This window comes from Cyanistes caeruleus, chromosome 33 (genome assembly GCF_971803275.1).
Source record: "Cyanistes caeruleus chromosome 33, bCyaCae1.hap1.1, whole genome shotgun sequence".
Lineage (NCBI taxonomy): Eukaryota > Metazoa > Chordata > Aves > Passeriformes > Paridae > Cyanistes > Cyanistes caeruleus.
The window spans coordinates 2,390,633-2,410,794 of record NC_141734.1 but is presented as its reverse complement, the minus strand read 5'-3'; the positions used below and the strand labels follow the sequence as shown (position 1 = coordinate 2,410,794).

At 48.6% G+C, this 20,162-nt stretch overlaps 2 protein-coding genes and 1 non-coding gene across 13 annotated transcripts; 2 read left to right on the top strand and 1 right to left on the bottom strand.

The window, feature by feature from the left end:
- Positions 1 to 501: 501 nt before the first annotated feature.
- Positions 502 to 3,824, bottom strand: RACK1 (receptor for activated C kinase 1). Its single transcript, XM_086870806.1, has 8 exons — positions 3,599 to 3,824; positions 3,110 to 3,281; positions 2,503 to 2,650; positions 2,182 to 2,277; positions 1,994 to 2,104; positions 1,441 to 1,581; positions 1,152 to 1,262; positions 502 to 621 (listed from the first exon to the last, which is right to left on the bottom strand). Exons 1-8 carry the CDS (start codon positions 3,705 to 3,707, stop codon positions 556 to 558), a joined length of 954 nt encoding a protein of 317 aa, XP_086726932.1. The 5' UTR covers positions 3,708 to 3,824; the 3' UTR covers positions 502 to 555.
- Positions 3,825 to 3,866: 42 nt separating this feature from the next.
- LOC147647864 (uncharacterized) lies at positions 3,867 to 18,394 on the top strand. 11 transcript variants are annotated; one of them, XM_086870767.1, is made up of 41 exons: positions 3,867 to 4,255; positions 4,758 to 4,813; positions 5,098 to 5,115; positions 5,427 to 5,447; positions 5,532 to 5,552; positions 5,652 to 5,669; positions 5,896 to 5,916; positions 6,015 to 6,053; positions 6,353 to 6,373; positions 6,757 to 6,777; positions 7,170 to 7,190; positions 7,388 to 7,408; positions 7,843 to 7,863; positions 8,012 to 8,032; positions 8,220 to 8,240; positions 8,357 to 8,377; positions 8,847 to 8,867; positions 9,569 to 9,589; positions 9,696 to 9,716; positions 10,303 to 10,323; positions 10,414 to 10,434; positions 10,527 to 10,547; positions 11,187 to 11,207; positions 11,322 to 11,342; positions 11,609 to 11,629; positions 12,119 to 12,139; positions 12,442 to 12,462; positions 12,690 to 12,710; positions 13,086 to 13,106; positions 13,326 to 13,346; positions 13,576 to 13,845; positions 14,138 to 14,158; positions 14,449 to 14,469; positions 14,579 to 14,599; positions 15,111 to 15,131; positions 15,242 to 15,262; positions 16,117 to 16,237; positions 16,348 to 16,368; positions 16,565 to 16,585; positions 16,928 to 16,948; positions 17,398 to 18,394. In XM_086870767.1, the coding sequence occupies exons 1-41, from the start codon at positions 3,867 to 3,869 to the stop codon at positions 17,987 to 17,989; spliced, it is 2,196 nt and encodes a 731-aa protein (XP_086726893.1). In that variant the 3' UTR covers positions 17,990 to 18,394. The 11 variants fall into 11 exon arrangements, with proteins under 11 accessions (XP_086726893.1, XP_086726889.1, XP_086726894.1 ...); XM_086870763.1 differs by having other exon boundaries at positions 6,673 to 6,777; XM_086870768.1 differs by lacking the exon at positions 6,015 to 6,053.
- A 1,389-nt stretch (positions 18,395 to 19,783) lies between these two features.
- On the top strand, positions 19,784 to 19,865 carry TRNAL-AAG (transfer RNA leucine (anticodon AAG)). Its single transcript has one exon. It is a non-coding gene; the product is annotated as a tRNA-Leu (tRNA).
- Positions 19,866 to 20,162: the final 297 nt, after the last annotated feature.

Genomic DNA, 20,162 nt, shown 5'->3' with positions numbered 1-20,162 from the left:
AGAGCCATTTCCAGGACAAGTCTGGGGTAAATTACCCCGAAACTGGGGTCGGGGCCCCCCCAACATCACCAAAATCAAGCACGGGTGCAATCCCAGCTCCCTGATCCCGCCCTGATCCTCGTTAATTGGTTAAGGATGACCTGGAGCTGCATGTCCGGGTCCCCAGCTCCCCCTTCTCCTCTGAAGTAGCATCCAACAGTCAGGAAAAGGCATCAAAACCCCCCCAAAATGGTAAAAAACGGCACTTTGGGCCAGAGTGGAGCTGCTGTGCGGAGATTCCACGCCAACGAATATTCCAGAACTGCCTGGAGCCCGGCCAGGTTCCTCGTGTCTCGTATTTCCCTATTTTGGGGTTTGTTTTGTTTGAATTTGGGGTTTTTACAGCGGGGGGGAGGACGAGGAACGTCCCCAAATCGCAGCCCGATGACGGCAGCAGCGTTTTCCTCCTCCCCGAGGTTCTGGCCCCGCAACCCCGGTTTATCCCAGCAGCCGACACGCAGCTCCGTAAAGCGCCGTTTATTGGTGTTTTTGGGGTAAAACCGCGGGGTTTGGGGCTCAGCGGGTGCCGATGGTCACCTGCCACACCCGCACCAGGTTGTCGGTGTAGCCGGCGAACAGCGTCTGGGGACAAGGACAGGGGCTCAGGGCAGCGTCACCCCCGAGCAGCCCCGACCCCCAAACCCCCAGGACAGGTCAGGGGGTCCCCAAACCCCCAGGACAGGTCAGGGGTCCCCAAACCCCCAGGACAGGTCAGGGGTCCCCAAATCCCCCAGGACAGGTCAGGGGTCCCCCAAACCCCCCAGGACAGGTCAGGGGTCCCCCAAACCCCCAGGACAGGTCAGGGGTCCCCCAAACCCCCAGGACAGGTCAGGGGTCCCCAAATCCCCCAGGACAGGTCAGGGGTCCCCCAAACCCCCCAGGACAGGTCAGGGGTCCCCCAAACCCCCCAGGACAGGTCAGGGGTCCCCAAACCGCCTGAGCCAGGGAGGGCCCTCATTCCCCAAACCCTTGTCCCTGTGGGAAGGGTCCCCAGGGGAATGTTCCCTGCCCAGGTGAGGGTCCCAGGGGAATGTTCCCTGCCCAGGTGAGGGTCCCCAGGTGAATTCCCCTGGCCAGGTGAGGGTCCCCAGGGAGGGAGCCCAGGGTCTCACCTGCCCATCGGCCGACCAGGCCAGGGACGTGCACTGGGGCGGCTCCGCTTTGCTGCTGGTGCTGATCACCTCCTGCTTCAGCTCGTCCACGATGATCTTCCCCTCCAGGTCCTGTGGGGGTGGAGAGGTGAGGAACGACCCCCGTCCCACCTGGATCCCACCCAGGTGCCACCCGAGCCCGGCTCAGAAACAGCCTCTGGGTTTCCCCACGGAGCGGTCGGAGGCATCCGAGTGTTTCATCACAGGGGGGTCCCGGGGCAGCCCCAGCGGCGATTCCCGAATTCCATACCCAGATCTTGATGCTGGGCCCGGTGGCGGCGCAGAGCCAGTAGCGGTTGGGGCTGAAGCACAGGGCGTTGATGACGTCCCCCCCGTCCAGCGTGTACAGGTGCTTGCCCTCGTTGAGGTCCCACAGCATGGCCTGCCCGTCCTGGGGACAGCACGGGGACACCGAGCTCCGGAACGGCCCCACGGACACCCACGGGATCCCCCAGTGGGGCCACAGAGCTCCACAACAGACCCCAGGAGCTCCAGAACATCCCTGAGAGCTCCAGGAGTCTGTGGGAGCTCCGAAAGGTGCCAGGAAGATCCTGGGGACCTTCAGGAACGCCCCAAAAGAATCCCCAGGAGCCCCAAGAGGTTCCCTGCAGTGAGGCCTCCCCTCTCCCCGCTCCAACCGTGACCAACCCAGGCACCCCACAACGGGAACTGGGGCTGGGGTGCAGCCCCAGTGTCCCCCCGTTGTCCCCCAGTGTCCCCAGGTGTCCCTCAGTGTCCCCCCAGCATCCCCCAGGTGTCCCTCAGTGTCCCCCCAGTGTCCCCAGGTGTCCCCTGGGCCGTACCTTGCCCCCGGAGGCGCAGAGGGAGCCATCGGGGGACACGGTGACCGTGTTCAGGTAGCCCGTGTGCCCGATGTGGTTCGTCTTCAGCTTGCAGTTGGCCAGGTTCCAGACCTGGGGCGGGAAAAGCGGGATGAGAGGGGGCAAACCCCGGGATGGCAGGGCTGAATCCCCCCCTCCCCGGGGCTCACCTTCACCAGCTTGTCCCAGCCGCAGGACACGATGATGGGGTTGCTGCTGTTGGGGGAGAAGCGCACGCACGACACCCACTCCGAGTGGCTCTCGTCCTGCGGGGAACGGCAGCGGGGTGGGACGGGGCAGGGACACCCCCGGAGCCCCCCAGGGCTCCCCCAGCCAACAGCACTGAGGCCAAGCCAGCACTGTTGGCTCCAAACCCACCAGGATCAGCCCCAAACCCACCGGGACTGGCCCCAAGCCCCCCAGGATCAGCCCCAAACCCCCCAGGATCAGCCCCAAGCCCCCCAGGATCAGCCCCAAGCCCCCTGGCCCACCTGCACGGTGTACTTGCAGACCCCCAGCGTGTTCCAGAGCTTGATGGTCTTGTCCCGGGAGCCGGAGACGATCTGCCGGTTGTCCGAGGAGAAGGCCACGCTCAGCACGTCCTTGGTGTGGCCCACGAAGCGCCGCGTGGTCGTCCCCCTGCGGGAACGGCAACGGCGTCAGAAACCCCCCAGGAGTCCGGGGCAAACCCAGAAACCAGGACAAATACCCACAAACTACGAAAAAGATCCAAATCGGGATAAAAGGAGAGGTGGAATAATTTACTCAGCGAGTTGGGGACTGGGATGAGTTTGTCTCCACAGTCTGACCCTCTGTCCATCCCCTCAACGCAGCCCTGGACACCCCAAAACCCAGCCTGACTCCCCCGGGGCTGCTCCCCCCCGTCTCTCCCATCATCATTGCAGGACGTGTCGTCAGATCCCGTGGGATCGGTGAAATGCTACGTGTAATCATCAGGAGAGGGACGGGGAGCGGCTCCAACACCCCAAAACCCGGGGTTCAGCCAAGGCCTGGGATGAGCCGGCCCCGGTGAGACCCCCGGAGCTGTCCCAGAGCCCGAGGACCCCCCAGCACCCCGCAGTGACCCCCCGAACTGACGTGGTGAGGTCCCAGAGGCGCAGGGTGCCGTCCCAGGAGCCCGAGAGCGCGAACTGCCCGTCCGAGGAGATGACCACGTCGCTGACAAAGTGCGAGTGGCCGCGCAGCGCCCGCTGCGGGATCCCGTAGTTGGTCTCGTCACGGGTCAGCTTCCACATGATGATGGTCTTGTCTGCGGCGGGGCCACGCGGGGGTGTCACCGGAGGCACCCCCGCGGGGACAAACCCCAGCAGAGCCGGGGGAGAAGCTGCCGCCTCTCCCTCCTCCTCGCTCGGCTCCCGCTGCCCCCGACCCCTCCAGCGCGTTCCGGGGACCCCCGGCCCCGCACCCGGCCCGCCTGACTGCGGGACCCCGGCTCTTGTCAGCGGCAGAGCCCCAAGGCCCTGAGGGCCCCGCAAGCCCCCTCCGCCGGGCTCCCCCAGCCCCGCTTTCCCTCGCGGTGTCCCCCAGACCCCCCCAGCCCTCCCGATGCTCGCTCCGGGCGCGCACCGCGCGAGGCGGACAGGATCATGTCGGGGAACTGCGGGGTGGTGGCGATCTGGGTCACCCAGCCGTTGTGGCCCTTCAGGGTCCCGCGGAGGGTCATCTGCTCCGTCATGGCGGCGGCGGCGGCGGCGGGGCCCGGCGGGGGCGGCGGGATGGCGGCGGATGCGCGGCGGCCTCAGCCCGGACCCGTCCGTCCCCTCAGGCCGGCGCGGGCAGAGAGAGGCGGCAGCGCTTCCGGCGGAACGGGAAGTGACGTGTTCCGTACGGCAGGATGGCGGCCAGCAGGGCCAGCATGGCGGCGCCCAGATTGTTGTACGGACAGGGGAGAACTGGGGGGGACCCAGATCCCCGCCAAAAGGATCCTCACAGGTCCCCAGAGGATCCAAATGGCCCCGCACAAGCACATCCCAGTATCCCCTCCAAAGCATCTCAGCATCCCCGCAGTGCATCGCAGTGTTCCCCCGAGGGTCCCGATCCCGCTGTGGCCTGGGCTGACCCCTGCACTTGCCCCTACCCCGGGGATCCCATTCCCTCCACGGCCATTTCGGGATCCTCCTCCCCCGCTAAATTTAGGGTCGGGATCGGTTCCAGCTCAGCTGTTGCGGCTCCTCCGCAGGCTCCGGGGCCCCGATCCCGGCCCAGAGGCGGCAGCAGGGGAGGGTGAGTGAGGCTGAGGAGGGTGAGGAGGGTGAGGAGGGTGAGGGAAGGGTGAGTGAGGGTGAGGTGATACCGGTGAGGCTGAGTGAGGGTGAGGTGAGGGCGAGGCGAGGCCGGTGAGGGTGAGGAGGGTGAGGAGGGTGAGGCGAAATGGCATTTTCATGATTCTCCCTTCCAGTGGGAGCAGTTTGGGAAAGGAAAATCCCCCGTGGAATTTCTGCCCTTGCCGGGATCTCCATAAGGATGTGAAATCCGCATCCCTTCCTCCACCAAACCCCTAATTTTGGTTAAACTGAGCTTCAGGACTGGGCAGGAGCGGTGGGTTTGTCACCCCTCAGCCCAAAACCTCCCCAGGAAGGGGAAATTCCCAGCCTGAAAGCTGGGAAATGATGGAAAGCAGGGAAAACTCCCTTGCTGTCGTTCCCCCGGGCTGGAATATCCCTGAATTTCCCACATTTTCCTGGAAAACGCATCCATGAGCCAATTCTTCCCTTTTTTCCCCCAGGCTGGCGGAGCGGCCGGAGCCGATCCTGGCTGGGAACAGCGCCGCGATGGAGCCGGGTGGGTGGAAAGGGATTTTTTTTGAGGATCAGGTGCCAAATTCCAGCTCCCTTGGCCCCAAAATCCTGGCCTTGGGGGTGCCCCAATCCCCCTCTCCTCACTTATGGGTGGATTTTCCCCAGATTTCCACACCCCAATTTCCTCTTTTGATGTTCTTGGCCTTCCCCAAGTTGGGCTCATCCCAGAATATCCATATTTATTTTAACTGGGCTTTAATTCCCTGAGTTTCTCTTCTGGGAATGCCCCAAACTGACCTCGTTTGTCCCTTTTTTCCTCTTTTCCAGGGAAAAATGCAGCTCTGGGTGAGTGATTGTCCTCCATCCCCCCCTGGAATGTCCCAGGCCGTGTTCAACCAACCTGGATCCAGCCCAGCCCTGGAATTAGGGGATCAGTTTGGTCAAAAGACCTCTGAGATCATCAAATCCAGGGGGAAAAACCCAAATTAATGCTTTTGGAAGACAATTCTGAGGGTGAAAATAAAAAAAAACCAAACCAAAATCCCCAGGAGGGGCCACTGGGGGGGTGAACTCCTGGAATGATGGAATTATTCCAGTTGGGAAGGGCTTTGGAAATCGTCAAACCCAGCTTTCAGCCCTTTTTTGGTCTTTTCCAGATGAATGGGACGCACAAATCCGTGAGTGGAATTGTTTCTCCCCCCGCCTTGTCCTGGCAAAGCCTCGATTCCGAAGGTTTTGATGGAGTTTTGTTGGGTTTTAAGGGAAATTACCGGAGGAATTTGGTGAGTCCTTCACCCCGAGCCAGCAGCAGACACTGATGGAGACAAACAACTTTCTGTTTTTCTATGCATTTCATTTAATTTTTTTGTTTCCTCCTAAAGAAAGTGACACTGACCTGGGTAAGTGGAGTTTTTTGGGGTTGTTTGGGGTGGTTTTGCTCCACTGAAGGTAAAAATAGTTCCCAGATGTTGGATTGAGACCAGGGATGAGCCCCCGGAGCAAGAAATTATCCCCAGATATCAAATTTATATCAAACGTATAAACTCATGCCCAAAAATATCAATTTATACCCAAATCTGTCACTTTCCACTCCAATCTCCCATTTCTTTCTCTCCTTGTTTTCAGAGGAATGCGACACGGAGAATGGTGAGTTCCAAATTCCTAAATCTTGGAAAAATTGTTGTCACTAACATGGAAATTCTCCTAAAGAAGAGAAGTATTGTTACTAAAAATATAAATAATAGAAGAGGAAAGTCCTAAAAACCCCCAGACTCATTGGAAAGGTGATAAATAGGATCAATAAATATGGAATATTTAATTAATTTATTAATTTTAATCTAGTTTATTAATATTTAATTTAATAATAATAAAAATGGAATAAATCCAGCCAGGACAGATAATTCCTTAATTATTTTCTGATACTGGGAATAAAATAATTACCTGAAACGAGGAGAAGGAAATTAAACCCATTTTTTCCTCCCCTTCTCCTTTAATTTTTGGGCTGGAACTGCAGCATTTGGGGAGCGTTGGGTTTTGTTTTTGAATTTGGGGCAATTCCCAATCCCAAATTTCTCTGTTTCAGGTGAACTCGCAGCGGAAATTGGTGAGTCCCAAACTGGATTCTCCCAGGTCCCTTCGTGTTTTAACCAAATTTTGGGGATTTATTCCTATTCCTTGGCCTAATTAAAAAATAAAAAATAAAAAGAACAGGAGCAATATTATTTTTTAACAATAATTACCATTAAAAATACCTGAGCCTGGGGGAACTGGGGCTGGGACGAAGCCGGAGTTCCTGATCCACCCAGTCAGAATCCTGCTCCAGGCCCCTCTCTTTTGCCCAAAATCCCAACATTTCACCCCAGAATTCCCTGCTCCAGCCCCCTGGCCCGGTTTTTCCCGCAGCCAAGGGGCAGGAGGGGTTGAATTCCCAAGGAATCCCTGGGAAATCCCAGGTTTACTCTCCTCTTCCCTCCCTGCCTCTCCCAGAGCACCTGACGGCCACGCTCGGTGAGTCCTCGGATTTCCCCTGGTTTTTTACCCATTTTCTCCTTTTCCCCCCTTTTCCTTCTTTTCCTCCTCTTTCCCCTTAATTCCACTCCTTTCCCCCCTTAATTCCACTCTTTTCCCCCCTTAATTCCCTCTCTTTTTCCCCCATTAATTCCCTCTCTTTTTCCCCCATTAATTCCACCTTTTTACCCCCTTAATTCCACCTTTTTCCCCCCTTAATTCCACCTTTTTACCCCCTTAATTCCACCTTTTCCCCCATTAATTTCACCTTTTTCCCCCCTTAATTCCACCTTTTAACCCCTCTCTATTTCCCCCTTGTTCCCCACTTATTTCCCCCCTTTTTTTCCCCTTTTCCTGATTTCCTTTCCCTTTTTTCTCCCTGCCCTTCCCAGAGGAGCGGGACAGGAGGATCAGTGAGTGCCTTTTCCCTTTTCACGGGTTTTTCATTAATTTTGGGATCCCTGGGAGGTTTTGGGGTCGCACCAACCTGAGGAATTTGGGATTTTGGGTTCCCTTTTTTCCCTGTTCCCATCGGTGGATCCAGACCTGGAAAAGCTCCAAATAATTTGAATTTTCTTTTTTTTTTTTTTTTTTTTTTTTTTGGTTTCAGGCAAACTGACCTCGGACCTGGGTAAGGATTTTAATGGATCAAAATGAAGGATTTGGCCTTAAAATGAAAGATCTGGCTTTTTGAATGATCAGTTCCTCCCTCAAACGAACAGTTTGGGTCTTCAAATGGAAACTTTTTCCCCCCCAGTTTGTGTTAAAAATGGGAATTGTGGGCTTGAAATGAAAATCCAGGCCTTAGTCATGCAAACCGTGGTTGTAAAAAAATTAAAATTAGACCAAACTAAAGCTGAAATTAACTTTGTGCATTTTTAGGTGGTTTTAGGGCTGTTTTTCCCCTGATAAACCAAATTTTTCGGATCGTGGAGGGGGAGGCTTCCATGGAATAAAAATTCCCTCAGATTGGAGGAGCCACTTTGGGATTTTTTTAATGTTTATTATTTCTCAGGATTTCGGGTGAATTGGGGTTGGTTTTTATTTCCTTTCCTGTTTTTTTAGGTGAATCCAACGCCAAACTCAGTTAGTTCAAGGCAAAATCCTCACTTTAAAGGAAATTTGGGGGAAATGTCTCCATTCCTGGCCCCACGGAGCCGCCACAGAATGGAAGGAATTATTTCATAATTCTCATTTTCCTGCGTTTTTCCCCCTTTCCTCCTCCTCTTCCCAGAGGAACGCGAGCGGAAGATCAGTGAGTGCCATTTCCCTGCTGCTTTTGGGGCAAAATCCCTCGTTTTGGGGCAGATGGATCCTCCTCCATCCCATCCTGGGGAAAAACAGCAAATAAATCAATTTTCCCCCAAATTTCCTCCAAAATTGTGCATTTCCTGTGGGGGAAAAAACCCCAAATACTCAAAATTTTAATTTTTCCTCTGCAGCCAAACTCGCTGCTGAAATCCGTGAGTCCTGCTCCTCGTTTTCCACCTCACCTGATGATTTTGGGCCCAAAGCCTTCAGTTTTGGGTCAATTCAGTGGCTTTTCCTGGATTAATCCCTGTTTTTCCTCGTCCCACAGGAAGATTCACGGCGCTGCTGGGTATGGACAGCTTTAATTAACTGTTATTTAAATAAATAACTTTAATTTAATTAATTTAATTAACATTTCTGGGGGGGGGGGGTTGGCTCTTTTATTCATTAGTGCTGTGTTTAATAGCACTAATTAGTGCCGGGTTTAATAAAATTCAAAGCATTACTTTTTAGAAATAAAACCAGAAATGGAAAACCCATTAATTTGGGGAGGTTAGGAATGGAAAACGTAGGAAAATGTCGAATTTTGACCGGGAAAATTGGGAATATAAACCAAGACAAAATGGGAAACGCAATTTCTGGGGGATAAAGCCACAAATAAAAACGGCAGGGAGCTGGAAATTCCTTTTGTGGGAGGAAAACCTGGAATGAGGGAATTTTGGGGCTGTTTTGGGTTTGTTTTTGTGCTGGGGGAGTGGGGAGGTGAAACACGACCCCAGAATGGTGATTTTTGGTGCTTTTCCCTCCCTGTGCCGCAGCCGAGCGCGACTCCGGGCTCCGTAAGTGCAGGAATTCCCCAATTCCCACAATTTTCCTCCCCTCAAGTTGCTCAGACCCAATCCCTCTTCTTTTCACCCCAAATTCTGGGGCCTGGCACGGTCCCAGATGGGAAATTTGCTGGGACTGGGGGGGCTCCCCCCAGTTAGAACCCGTTAATATTAATAACAAACTATTATTATTATTATTATTATTATTATTATTATTATTATTATTATTATTATTACTACTATTTTTATTTTTACTTTATTATTATTTTATTATTTTTATTATTATTACTATTAGTATTATTACTCTTATTACTATTATTATTTTTATTTTTATTTTTATTTTTACTTTATTATTATTTTATTATTATTATTTATTTTTAATTTTAATATTATTGTGCTATTGCCCTGCACAATAGCGTAACACCAACAATAAATCAATATTTCATAAGAACTTAACCAATACCAATTTAATAATTATTATCATCACCGTAGAAATAACATTTTGATTGTGTTAATTATTATAATCCATGATATCCACACTTAAAATCTAGTTATTTTCATTTATATTTATTTCTTTTCATTTTTAGTGAATATTTATGGTAAAAATCGATTCTGCTAATGATTAAAATTGATTGTATTGATCTTTTTATCTGGTTTACAGTCAGACTCAATCCCGTTATCAGAATTTATTCCCTTTATTTCTCTGTCTTCAGGGAAGCTCCAAGCAGAGCTCGGTGAGCCATGAGGAAAAGTGGGGAAACGAGCCACAACAGCGATTTTTATCGGTTTTTAATTTTATCTTAATGCCTGGATTTTAAATTCCAATTCCTTTTCCCTCAGCCAAGTGCGACGCCACCATCCGTGAGTTCCACTGGCACAGGGGGAGCGCTGGGATCCTCGGAATTTTGGGGCAAAATCCCCCAGTTCCAGAGATTTTGGGGGGAAATCCCTCAATTCCACAGATTTTTGGGGGAAAATCCCTCAAATCCAGGGATTTTTGGGGGAAATCCCCCAGTTCCAGAGATTTTGGGGGGAAATCCCTCAATTCCACAGATTTTTTGGGGGAAATTCCTCAGTCCCACAGATTTTGGGGGGGAAATCCCTCAATTCCAGAGAATTCTGGGGCAAAATCCCTCAGTCCCACAGATTTTGGGGAGAAATCCCTCAATTCCACTGAATTTTGGGCGAAAATCCTTCAATTCCACTGAATTTGGGGGGAAATCCCTCAATTCCACAGATTTTGGGGGGAAATCCCTCAAATCCAGAGATTTTTGGGGGGAAATCCCTCAATTCCACAGATTTTTGGGGGAAATCCACCAGGATTGAGGGCTGGGGGGGGCTGAGCCTGAATTTGGGGGGAAAAAAGGGAAAAGGAAGAGGAGGAAAGGCCCTGGGGAGAGCCAGGAGCCCCAATTTGGGGGGAATTAACGGAATTTGGTGATTCCAGGGATCTTCACGGTGGAGCTCGGTGAGTCCCGCCCCAACCCTGCCCCTCACTAATTAATGACTCGTTAATTGATGCGAAATGACCCCAAACCCCACTCTCCCTCTTTCCCAGGGGAGCGACACACGAAAATCGGTGAGTTTGGGGTTTTGAACCCCAAAAATTCCGGGGGCTGAGAGAAAAAGGAAAATTTGGTCTCAAAATTCCCTTTTCTCCCCCTTTTTCAGGGGAACTCACAGCTGACGTGGGTGAGTTGGTCCCGTTAATCTTAATTTTGTGTGGAAATTGGGTAAAAAACTGGCACTGGGGACTGTTTTTGTTGTTATTGTTATTGTTATTGTTATTGTTACTGTTATTGTTATTGTTATTGTTATTGTTATTGTTATTGTTATTTTGTTGTCGTTATTGTTATTATTGTTATTATTGTTATTGTTATTATCATTATTATTGTTATTATTATTACTATTGTTATTGTCATTGTTATTGGTATTATTGTTATTATTTGTATTATTATTATTATTATTATTACTATTGTTTTTGTTATTGTCATTGTTATAGTTATTGTTGTTATTGTTATTGGTATTATTGTTATTGTTATTATAATCATTACTATTGTTATAATTATTATTGTTATTATTGTTATTGTTATTATTATCATCATTATTATTATCATTATTATTGTTATTACTATAATTGTTACTGTTATTATAATTATTATTTTTCTTATTTTTATTGTTATTGTTACTGTTATTTTTATTGTTATTTTTATTGTTATTTTTGTTGTTATTGTTATTGTTCTTGTCATTGTTATTTTTATTGTTATTGTTATTTTTATTTTCATTGTTATTTTCATCGTTATCATCAATTTCCCCTGTTCTTGTCCCCAGAGGTCTGCAATAAAAGGCTCCGTAAGTGCCTGGATTTTTCCTTCCCGGGCTGGAATAATCCGTAGCAATGACAAATCAACAATTCCACCCCGCTCTGAACTGGGAAATTCCCGTCTCCCCTTCTCTCCCTCCCAGAGGAGCACCAGGCCGAGCTGGGTGAGGAACTTCCCCTCCTTTTTGGGGCGTTTTCCAGGAAAATCGGCTGGGTTTCGGGGGGAAATGTGGATTTTCATGGGGTTTAGAGGTGCAGGCACAGAACCTGGAGTGAGTACGGATTAACACAAGAAATCCCTAAGATATAAATATAAATATAAATATAAATATAAATGTGGCTGTTGATATTCAGGAATAATCATAAATATTGAGATATTTATAATACATTGTTTATGTGAATATGTGATATTTATAATTCTGTTTTTCAGAGGCCCGGGACACTCGGATCCGTGAGTACTCGGGACCGGCTCCGGGGATTTCTGGGGATGAAGGAGGCAGAAGGAAAAACATTTATTGTTTTTAATTATTATTATTATTGTTGTTATTATTATTATTATTATTATTATTATTATTATTATTATTATTACTACTACTATTATTTATAACATAACATAACATAACGTAATATAATATAATATAATATAATATAATATAATATAATATAATATAATATAATATAATATAATATAATATAATATAATATAATATAATATAATATATTATTATTATTATTATTATTATTATTATTATTATTATTATTATTATTATTATTATTATTATTATTATTATTATTATATTTTTTTAGCAATTACTAGTGGTTATTTATTTTCCAATAGTTAATTTTAATTCCGTTAGAATTTTTGTGGGTTTTTTTTAGAACTATTTCAATTTTAGGTGTTTTTAAATCATTATTTATTGTGTTCATTTTATTCCTTTAGGTGAAAATGAAGCTGAGATCAGTGAGTAATAGATTTGTATTTACATTTGTATTTATATTTGTATTTATGTATTTGTATATTTATATTTATATTTATATTTATATTTATATTTACATTTACATTTACATTTACATTTATATTTGTACTTATATTTATCTTTATATATTTGAATTTGTACTTCTGTTTAATTTATATTTATATTCTCCAACAACAGAACCAATTCATGTTTATAAATTTGCAGTGACTAAAACCATTTAAACACTGAATTATATCAATAAATTTGTTGTTATTACTTTTAATTAATTTCTCTCTGCTTCCCCCAGAGCACCTGAAGCAGCTGCTGGGTGAGTGCTAATTAATTTAGGTGCAGAGAAATTTTAATTAAAGGGGAATTTGGGGGAAAATATCAGCAAAATTCGGGAAAAATGGAAATGGGAAAAATTGTAAATAATAGGGCAGTAATGGGAAATAATTAATAATGTGGTGATAATAATTAATAACGTGGTGATAATGTGGCAATAATAATTAAAAATGTGGTGATAACGTGGCAATAATTTCCATTTCTGTGCAGAGGAGAAGGAATTGGCAGCACGTAAGTTTTGGAAAAGGGGAATTTTCTCCCCAAAATGTGTCTGATTTAATTGGCAATTAACCTTTTTAGGGTCCCAGACCCCATTTTTGGGCCCCAAAATCATTTTTGAGGCACAGTTCCCCATTTATAAACACAAAATTTATCCAGATTTGGAGTTTTCCCCCCTCACAAATATCCTGACTTAAAAATTAAAGCTAGATAATTAATAAATAAAATAATATTTTTTGATTTTTAAACTGAATTTATAAATAAAAGTATTAGGAGTTAGATGAACGTAAACGCTTTTTTTTTTTAATTTTCCTGACTCTAGAATTTCAGGAAATCAGGGTTTTATCCCATTTTTAATCCTTCATTTTTTTTTTTGTTTATTTTCAGGAGAACAGGACTCTGTTATCAGTAAGTGCCACTGGATTTTGGGAGCAATCCCTGGGGAATTGGGAATTCAGGATCTCACCGCTGCCACTTTGGCTCAAAGTTTTGCCCCAAAAAACCCCAAAGTTAATTAAATTATGTTTAAAGGAATGGGAATTAAGATCTCTGCCCGGCTCAGGGGATTTTGGATCCTTGGGAAGTGAAAACATGCATCCAAAACCATTTAATTTTCCTCTTTTTTAGGAAAACTGAGGGAGGAGCTCGGTGAGTGGCTTTTGTTTTCAAAAAAAGGATTTTTTGGGTTTTTTTTTTTAATAATTTGGATTTGTGGGATTGGAGAGCAGGGTGGGAGCAAATTAAAGAATTAAATCGTTAAAACCTAAGGAGGCTCCGGGGAGGGTCCTGGAGCCCCCCAAAAAACGGGGAGGAAAATTGGGATTTCAGCGGATTTAAATCCCAAAGCTCGGAATTCCGGAGTTTCCACTCCTTGCAGAGGAAATCCCCCAGGAGATGGAGGAAGAACCTGAGGAGGAGGAAGAGGAGGAGGAAGAGGAAGAGGAAATAGAGGATAAGGAAGAAGAGAAAGAAGAGGAAGAAGAAGAGGAAGAAGAGGACGAGGAAAAAGAAGAGGAAGAAGAGGAAAAACAAGAAGAGGAAGAGGAAGAGGAAGAGGAAGAGGAAGAGGAAGAAGGGGACAGGGAAAAGCAAGAAGAGGAAGAGTTAAAACAAGAGGAAGAAGAGGAGAAGGAAACAGGAGAACCCGGTGAGTGTTTCCCTTCTCCAGCACCCAAATCCCTGCTTTTTTCCCCCATTTTCCTGCTGAGCTTGGGATGTTTCCCCAAGAAATCGCCAGGAAAAAAATGATTTTTGCAAAACTCCCTAGAGAAAATCCCCAAATCCCTGGATTTTCCAGCAGGAAGCCACTTTTCCCCCTTTCTCCCCAGTTTTAAGGTTTTGTTTTTAAATGGAAGAGTTTGGGGGTTTGAGGAGGGGAGGAGGGAAATTTGGGGAATCATCAGATCCCAATGGAAATTCCCATTTTTGTCTCTTTCCAGGCAAAATAATGGAAGAACCTGGTAAGAAATTACTGGATTTTTCCAATTTTAACCCTTTAAAAAACACATTTTTGACCATTTTCCAAGTTTCTTCATGGCCAGAAACTAATCTTAGGGACCATAATAACAACAACAACTAGCATCATATCCCACAACCCATCTGATAATTTTAAATTATTTTAAATGATTTTAAATGATTTTAAATTATTCTAAATTATTATTTTAAATTATTATTTTAAATTATTTAAAAATATTATTTTAAATCATTTTAAATTATTTTAACTTTGGTTTTTTTTCTTCCCTGTTTCCAGGGGAAGTTGACAAAAGCCTCGGTGGGTTCAGTTCCCATTTCTGGGGTGGAGCTGAAGGAAAAATATCCCCAAATAACCCCATTTCTCTTTGGTTTCCCCAAAATAACCCCATTTCTCTTTGGTTCCCCAGAGGAGCTCAGGGCAGCGCTGGGTGAGTCCAGAATTCCCAAAGTGGGGCCAAACCCCACGGTGGGAGGGTTTAAATCAGGGGTTTTGATCTAAAATTTGGGGTTGTTCAGTTAATATTTGGGGTTTGGATTTAAAATTTGGGGTTTTGATCTAAAATTTGGGGTTGTTCAGTTAATATTTGGGGTTTGGATTTAAAATTCGGGGTTTTTATCTAAAATTTGGGGTTGCTCAGTTAATGTTTGGGGTTTGGATTTAAAATTCGGGGGTTTGATTTAAAATTTGGGATTGTTCAGTAAATAATTGGGGTTTGGATTTAAAATTTGGGGTTTTCATTTATAACTCAGGATTTCTACTAAAAATCAGGGATTTGGATTAAACAAGAAAGGTTTTTATTTGAAATCCGAGATTTTTCATTTAAAAGAGAGGTTTTGTTTCTGACTCTGCTCCCGGGATTCCCCCCTGGGATAAGGGATGCAGCCGAGGGGATTCTTGTGTGATAATCTGAATTTTCCCGTTTTTCCTCCCCATCTCAGGAGCTCGGGACGCCAGGATCGGTGCGTTTTCCCCCCTCCCCCTCCCTGAAATTCCACCAATTCGGGAATTTCGGTTCATTCTGCCCACGAGCCCCACGAAACTCAGGAGTTTTGGGTTTTTCCCCTCGCAGCGGAGCTGTCGGAGGCGCTGGGTGAGGGAAACTCAGGAAAAACGGATCACAGCAGATACAGGATAATACCATTAATTACAATATATATATATATATATATATATATATATATATATATATATATATATGTGTTATATATATATTATTAATATACACTATATTAGTTATTATTAATAATAATTACATTATTAATTACATTTATTGTCTTCTAACAATGCATTTTTTGTAGTTCATAAATGTAAAATCTCTCATTTTTTAATTATCTATTTTATTAAGATACTGTGGTTAATTCACATTCACGTTTTCTAATTTTTAATTTAGATATTGCTATATTTTCTATATTTCACCATGTTTTACTCCACTATACATTTAAACACACCCTCTATTCAAACACAGATTTAAATAATATTTACCATGTTTTATTCCACTATAAATAATATTTACCATTTTTACTCCACTATAAATAATATTTCACCATGTTTTATTCCACTATACATTTAAACATACCCTCTATTCAAACACAGATTTAAATAATATTTATCGTGTTTTACACCACTATAAATATTTGCCATGTTTTATTCCACTATACATTTAAACACACCCTCTATTCAAACACAGATTTAAATATTTGCCATGTTTTATTCCACTAGAAACAATATTTACCATGTTTTACTCCACTATAAATAATATTTACCATGTTTTATTCCACTATAAATAATATTTGCCATCTTCTACTCCACTATAGATAATATTTACCATGTTTTATTCCACTATAGATTTAAACACACCCTCTATTCCAACAGAGATTTAAGTAATCTTTGATTTTCCTCTGGCTTGTGGTGACGTTTTGCTGGATTTTGTCCGATTTTCCCCAGAACAACGGGACAGGCTGACGGGTGAGTGCCCAGTTCCTCCCCGCGCGGGAATTCCTGCCAGAGCCCCTCACGGGAATTCTCCTCTTTCCTCCCCTTCCAGCGGAACTGAACGCGGAGCTCGGTGAGTCCTGGGGCTGCTGGGGGAGTTCTGTTTCCTCAGCTGAGTCAATTACCTCTACAATCAACCACTTTTAATTGCTCCATTAATTGCAGTTAATTTTCTCCTTTCAGAGGAATCCCGAATACGGATCTGTGAGTGTCCCCGGGGCTGCTTTGGTTCTGTTTTAATCTGTTTTATTCTATTTTATTCTATTTTCTTTACTTTTCTATTTTTATTTTTTTTACTTTATATTTTAATTTTTGATTTTACCGGTTTTTTAATCCCATTTCCCGTTTCCAATTCTGTTTCACCACCTTCCATCCCGGTTATCCTGTGGTTTCCTGGCAGGGCGGTGTCTCGAGGAGCACCGTGAGTGGTCTCCCCTCCTTCCCTCCCTCCCTCCTTCCCTCCCTCCTTCCCTCCCTCCTTCCCTCCTTCCCTCCATCCCTCCTTCCCTCCTTCCCTCCTTCCCTCCTTCCTTCCCTCCATCCCTCCCTCCCTCCCTCCTTCCCTCCCTCCCTCCTTCCCTCCTTCCCTCCTTCCCTCCTTCCCTCCTTCCCTCCTTCCCTCCCTCCCTCCCTCCCTCCCTCCCTCCCTCCCTCCCTCCCTCCCTCCCTCCCTCCCTCCCTCCCTCCCTCCTTCCCTCCTTCCTTCCCTCCCTCCCTCCCTCCCTCCCTCTCCAGGATTCCTGCCTGAATTCTGTGCTTTTAGGGAAAGAGGAAGAACAAGTCGGTGAGTCCCTGTGGGAGACACGGATGGAGGGGGCACAGCTCGGGGCTTTTCCCTGGTTTCACCTTCTTCTGTCCCCCTTTTCCCCGTTTTCCCCTTTCCTCCTCCTTCCCCTCCTTTTTCCTGTCGTTTCTCCTCCTTTTTCCTCCCATTTTCACCCCCATTTCCTCCATTCTGTTTCCCCCATTCCATTTCCCCCCGATTTTCCCCATTTTTCCTACACATTTCCCCCCATTCCCCCATTCCATTTCCCCCTTTTTTCCCCCTTTCCATTCCCCCCATTCCATTCCCCCCGATTTTCCCCATTTCCCCCCCATTTCCCCCCATTTCACTTCCCCCATTTCCCTCACATTTCCCCCATTCCATCCCCCCATTTTTCTCCCATTTCCCCCCGGTTTTCCCCCCGGTTTTCCCCCCCCATTTCCCCCCTTTTTTCCCCCCGGTTTCCCCAGCCCGGGTCACCCTGGACCCGCTCACCTCCCACCCTCGCCTGCTGCTGTCCCCGGAGGGCCGCGGGGCGCGTTGGGCCTACGGCGGCCCCGAGCCCCCGCCGGGCCCCGAGCGCTTCACGGCGGCTCCCTGCGCGCTCGGCAGCCCCGGCTTCACCTCGGGCCGCCACACCTGGACGGTGGCGGTGTCCGAGGGCCCGTTCTGCGCCGTGGGGGTGAGCCGGGAGTCGGTGACCCGCGGGGAGCCCGCGGCCTTCAGCCCCGCTGCGGGCGTGTGGGCCGTGCAGCGCTGGGGCGGGCTGGGCCGGGCCCTCACCAGCCCCCCGACGCCTCTGCCGCGCCTCCCCCGCCGCCTCCGCGTGGCCCTGGACTACGAGGCCGGGCTCGTGGCTTTCTTCGACGGGGACAGCGCCAGCCCCACGCCGCTCTTCGCCTTCCCGGCCGCCGCCTTCGGCGGGGAGCGCGTCCGGCCCTGGTTCTGGCTGGAGCTGGGCGCCGTCTCCATCGAGCACTGAGGCCGGGGGGCTCCGGGCCCGGGGAGCGCGTCCGGGCCTGGTTCTGGCTGGAGCTGGGCGCCGTCTCCATCGAGCACTGAGGCCGGGGGCTCCGGGCCCGGGGAGCGCGTCCGGGCTCCCGGGGGAGCTGGGCTCCCTCTCCCTCATCCAGCCAGCCCGGAACTCAGGGAGCTCTGCCCCGAGGATGGACAGGCGGCTGGAGGGGCCGGAGGGGACGGGAAGGCCGGAGCTCCGCTCGGCGCCCCGAGGATGAGCCCCGTCAGGAGCTCCAAAGCCGGGATCCGCCGAGGCCTGAGCGGAGCCCGGCCGGGACCGGGGCCGCTCCCTCCGGGTGGGTTCCTGCCATCCTCCCCTTCCCGGATCCCTGCTGGAGCCCCGGACATTCCCTGCTGAGCCCCTCGTCCTTCCCTCCCTGCCCAGCCTTGGTGTCCCCCGGGGGTGACCACGGCATCCTCCCCCGGCAATAAAAACCCTGCAGAACTCTCCGGAGCGCGGCTTCCTTCTTCCAGCTGCTTTCTCCTAAAATCTCGGGAATTCTGGCGCCGTCCTGGATCCCTCCGGTGATTTCCAGCCGCTGCTCAGCCCCGGGGCTGTTTCTGCCCGTCCTGCCCGAAATGCGCGTCTGGAAAAGACGGATGACTCCGGTCCCAGCTTTATCCGGGATGGATAAAGCCCCTAACCCTAAACCCTAACCCCGAGCCGGGGCCAGGGACCGCCGTTCCCTTAAACAGGGCAGCATTTCCCAGCCGTCCTTCCCTGCCATCGCCCCGGGGGCTCCCCAAAACTGCAGCGCGAAAAAGGCGAGGGGGGCGAGGGGGGCGAGCGGGGCGAGGGTCCGCTCCGGACCAGGGAAGCGGCGGCGCTGCCGGGATCATTTCCCGGGATGGTTTCTATGGATGATTTCCCGGGATGTTTTCCCGGGATGTTTTTCCCAGCAGAAGGTGTCGGGTTCGGGGGGGTTCGCTCTGTCTGGGCCCGGATCGCGTTTGCTGAGCCGATGTCGGGCACTTCCCGGCTTCCGGGACGGTTCCGATCCAAACCAAAGGAAAGCAGCGAAAAGAAGGAAAATCTCTTTCCCAGGATGGAGAGTCCCTCGTTCCCAACGGTGGGAAGGGGACGCGAGGGGACCCCGGCTCCGGAGGGAGCGCCCGGGAGGAGCAGGGAAAGGCGGGAGCGCCCGGATTCCACCGGACACCGGGAATTGTCCCCTGGCTTTTCCCTGTCCTTGGATCATCGAGCGGTTTGAGGGGAGCGGGGCCTGAAGGAACTCCCGGTCCCTTCATTCATTCCCTTAATCGATCCCTCCTTCCCCCGTGCCTCTGGTTATCGATGGGTTATTGATGGATTATCGATGGGTTATCGATGGGTTATCGATGTATTATCGATGGGTTATCGATGTATTATCGATGGATTATCCATGGGTTATTGATGGATTATCGATGGATTATGGATGGATTATCGATGGGTTATCGATGTATTATCGATGGATTATCCATGGGTTATTGATGGATTATTGATGGGTTATTGATGGATTCTTGATGGATTATCGATGGATTACTGATGGATTATCCATGGGTTATTGATGGATTATTGATGTATTATCGATGGATTATCCATGGGTTATGGATGGATTATCGATGGGTTATTGATGGATTATCGATGGATTATCGATGGGTTATTGATGGATTATTGATGGATTATCGATGGATTATCCATGGGTTATGGATGGATTATCGATGGATTACTGATGGATTATCCATGGGTTATGGATGGATTATCGATGGATTATCGATGGGTTATCGATGGATTATCGATGGATTTGCCCGAATTCCCCAATTCCGGGCCCATCCCGGGGCGCGGCCCCGCCCCCCCGGGGTAGCGTGGCCGAGCGGTCCAAGGCGCTGGATTAAGGCTCCAGTCCCTGCGGGGGCGTGGGTTCGAATCCCACCGCTGCCAGCGGGATTTTGGGGGGGACGCCACATCTGGGGGAGCCCCCGCCCATTTTTGGCACTCCCCAGGAACGCATCCCGGTGGAAACCGGGGATCGGCATCACCGAATTTCAGCCGGTGCCACCTTCCCGACCCCTCCCCAGCCCGGGGTCCCTCCGGACCCCCCGGGACGGGTTTCTGGGGAACGGGGAGCTCGTTCCCACAGGGGTCCCCATTCCCACCCCAATCCCGAGCCATCAAATCAGGACCCCGCTTTCCTAAGATCCCAATTCCGCTTTATTTCACCTCATTTTGGAGCAGGGG

Coding starts and splice junctions, on each gene's coding strand:
- RACK1 (XM_086870806.1), bottom strand. CDS start 3,707: ATGACGGAGCAGATGACCCTCCGCGGGACCCTGAAGGGCCACAACGGC. Junction 2,651..3,109: donor CGCCTCTGGGACCTCACCAC/GTCAGTTCGGGG, acceptor CCGTTCCCGCAG/GGGGACGACCACGCGGCGCT. Junction 1,263..1,440: donor GGCCCAGCATCAAGATCTGG/GTATGGAATTCG, acceptor CCACCCCCACAG/GACCTGGAGGGGAAGATCAT.
- LOC147647864 (XM_086870760.1), top strand. CDS start 3,867: ATGGCGGCCAGCAGGGCCAGCATGGCGGCGCCCAGATTGTTGTACGGA. Junction 8,033..8,219: donor GGAACGCGAGCGGAAGATCA/GTGAGTGCCATT, acceptor TTTCCTCTGCAG/CCAAACTCGCTGCTGAAATC. Junction 14,159..14,448: donor CAAAATAATGGAAGAACCTG/GTAAGAAATTAC, acceptor CCCTGTTTCCAG/GGGAAGTTGACAAAAGCCTC.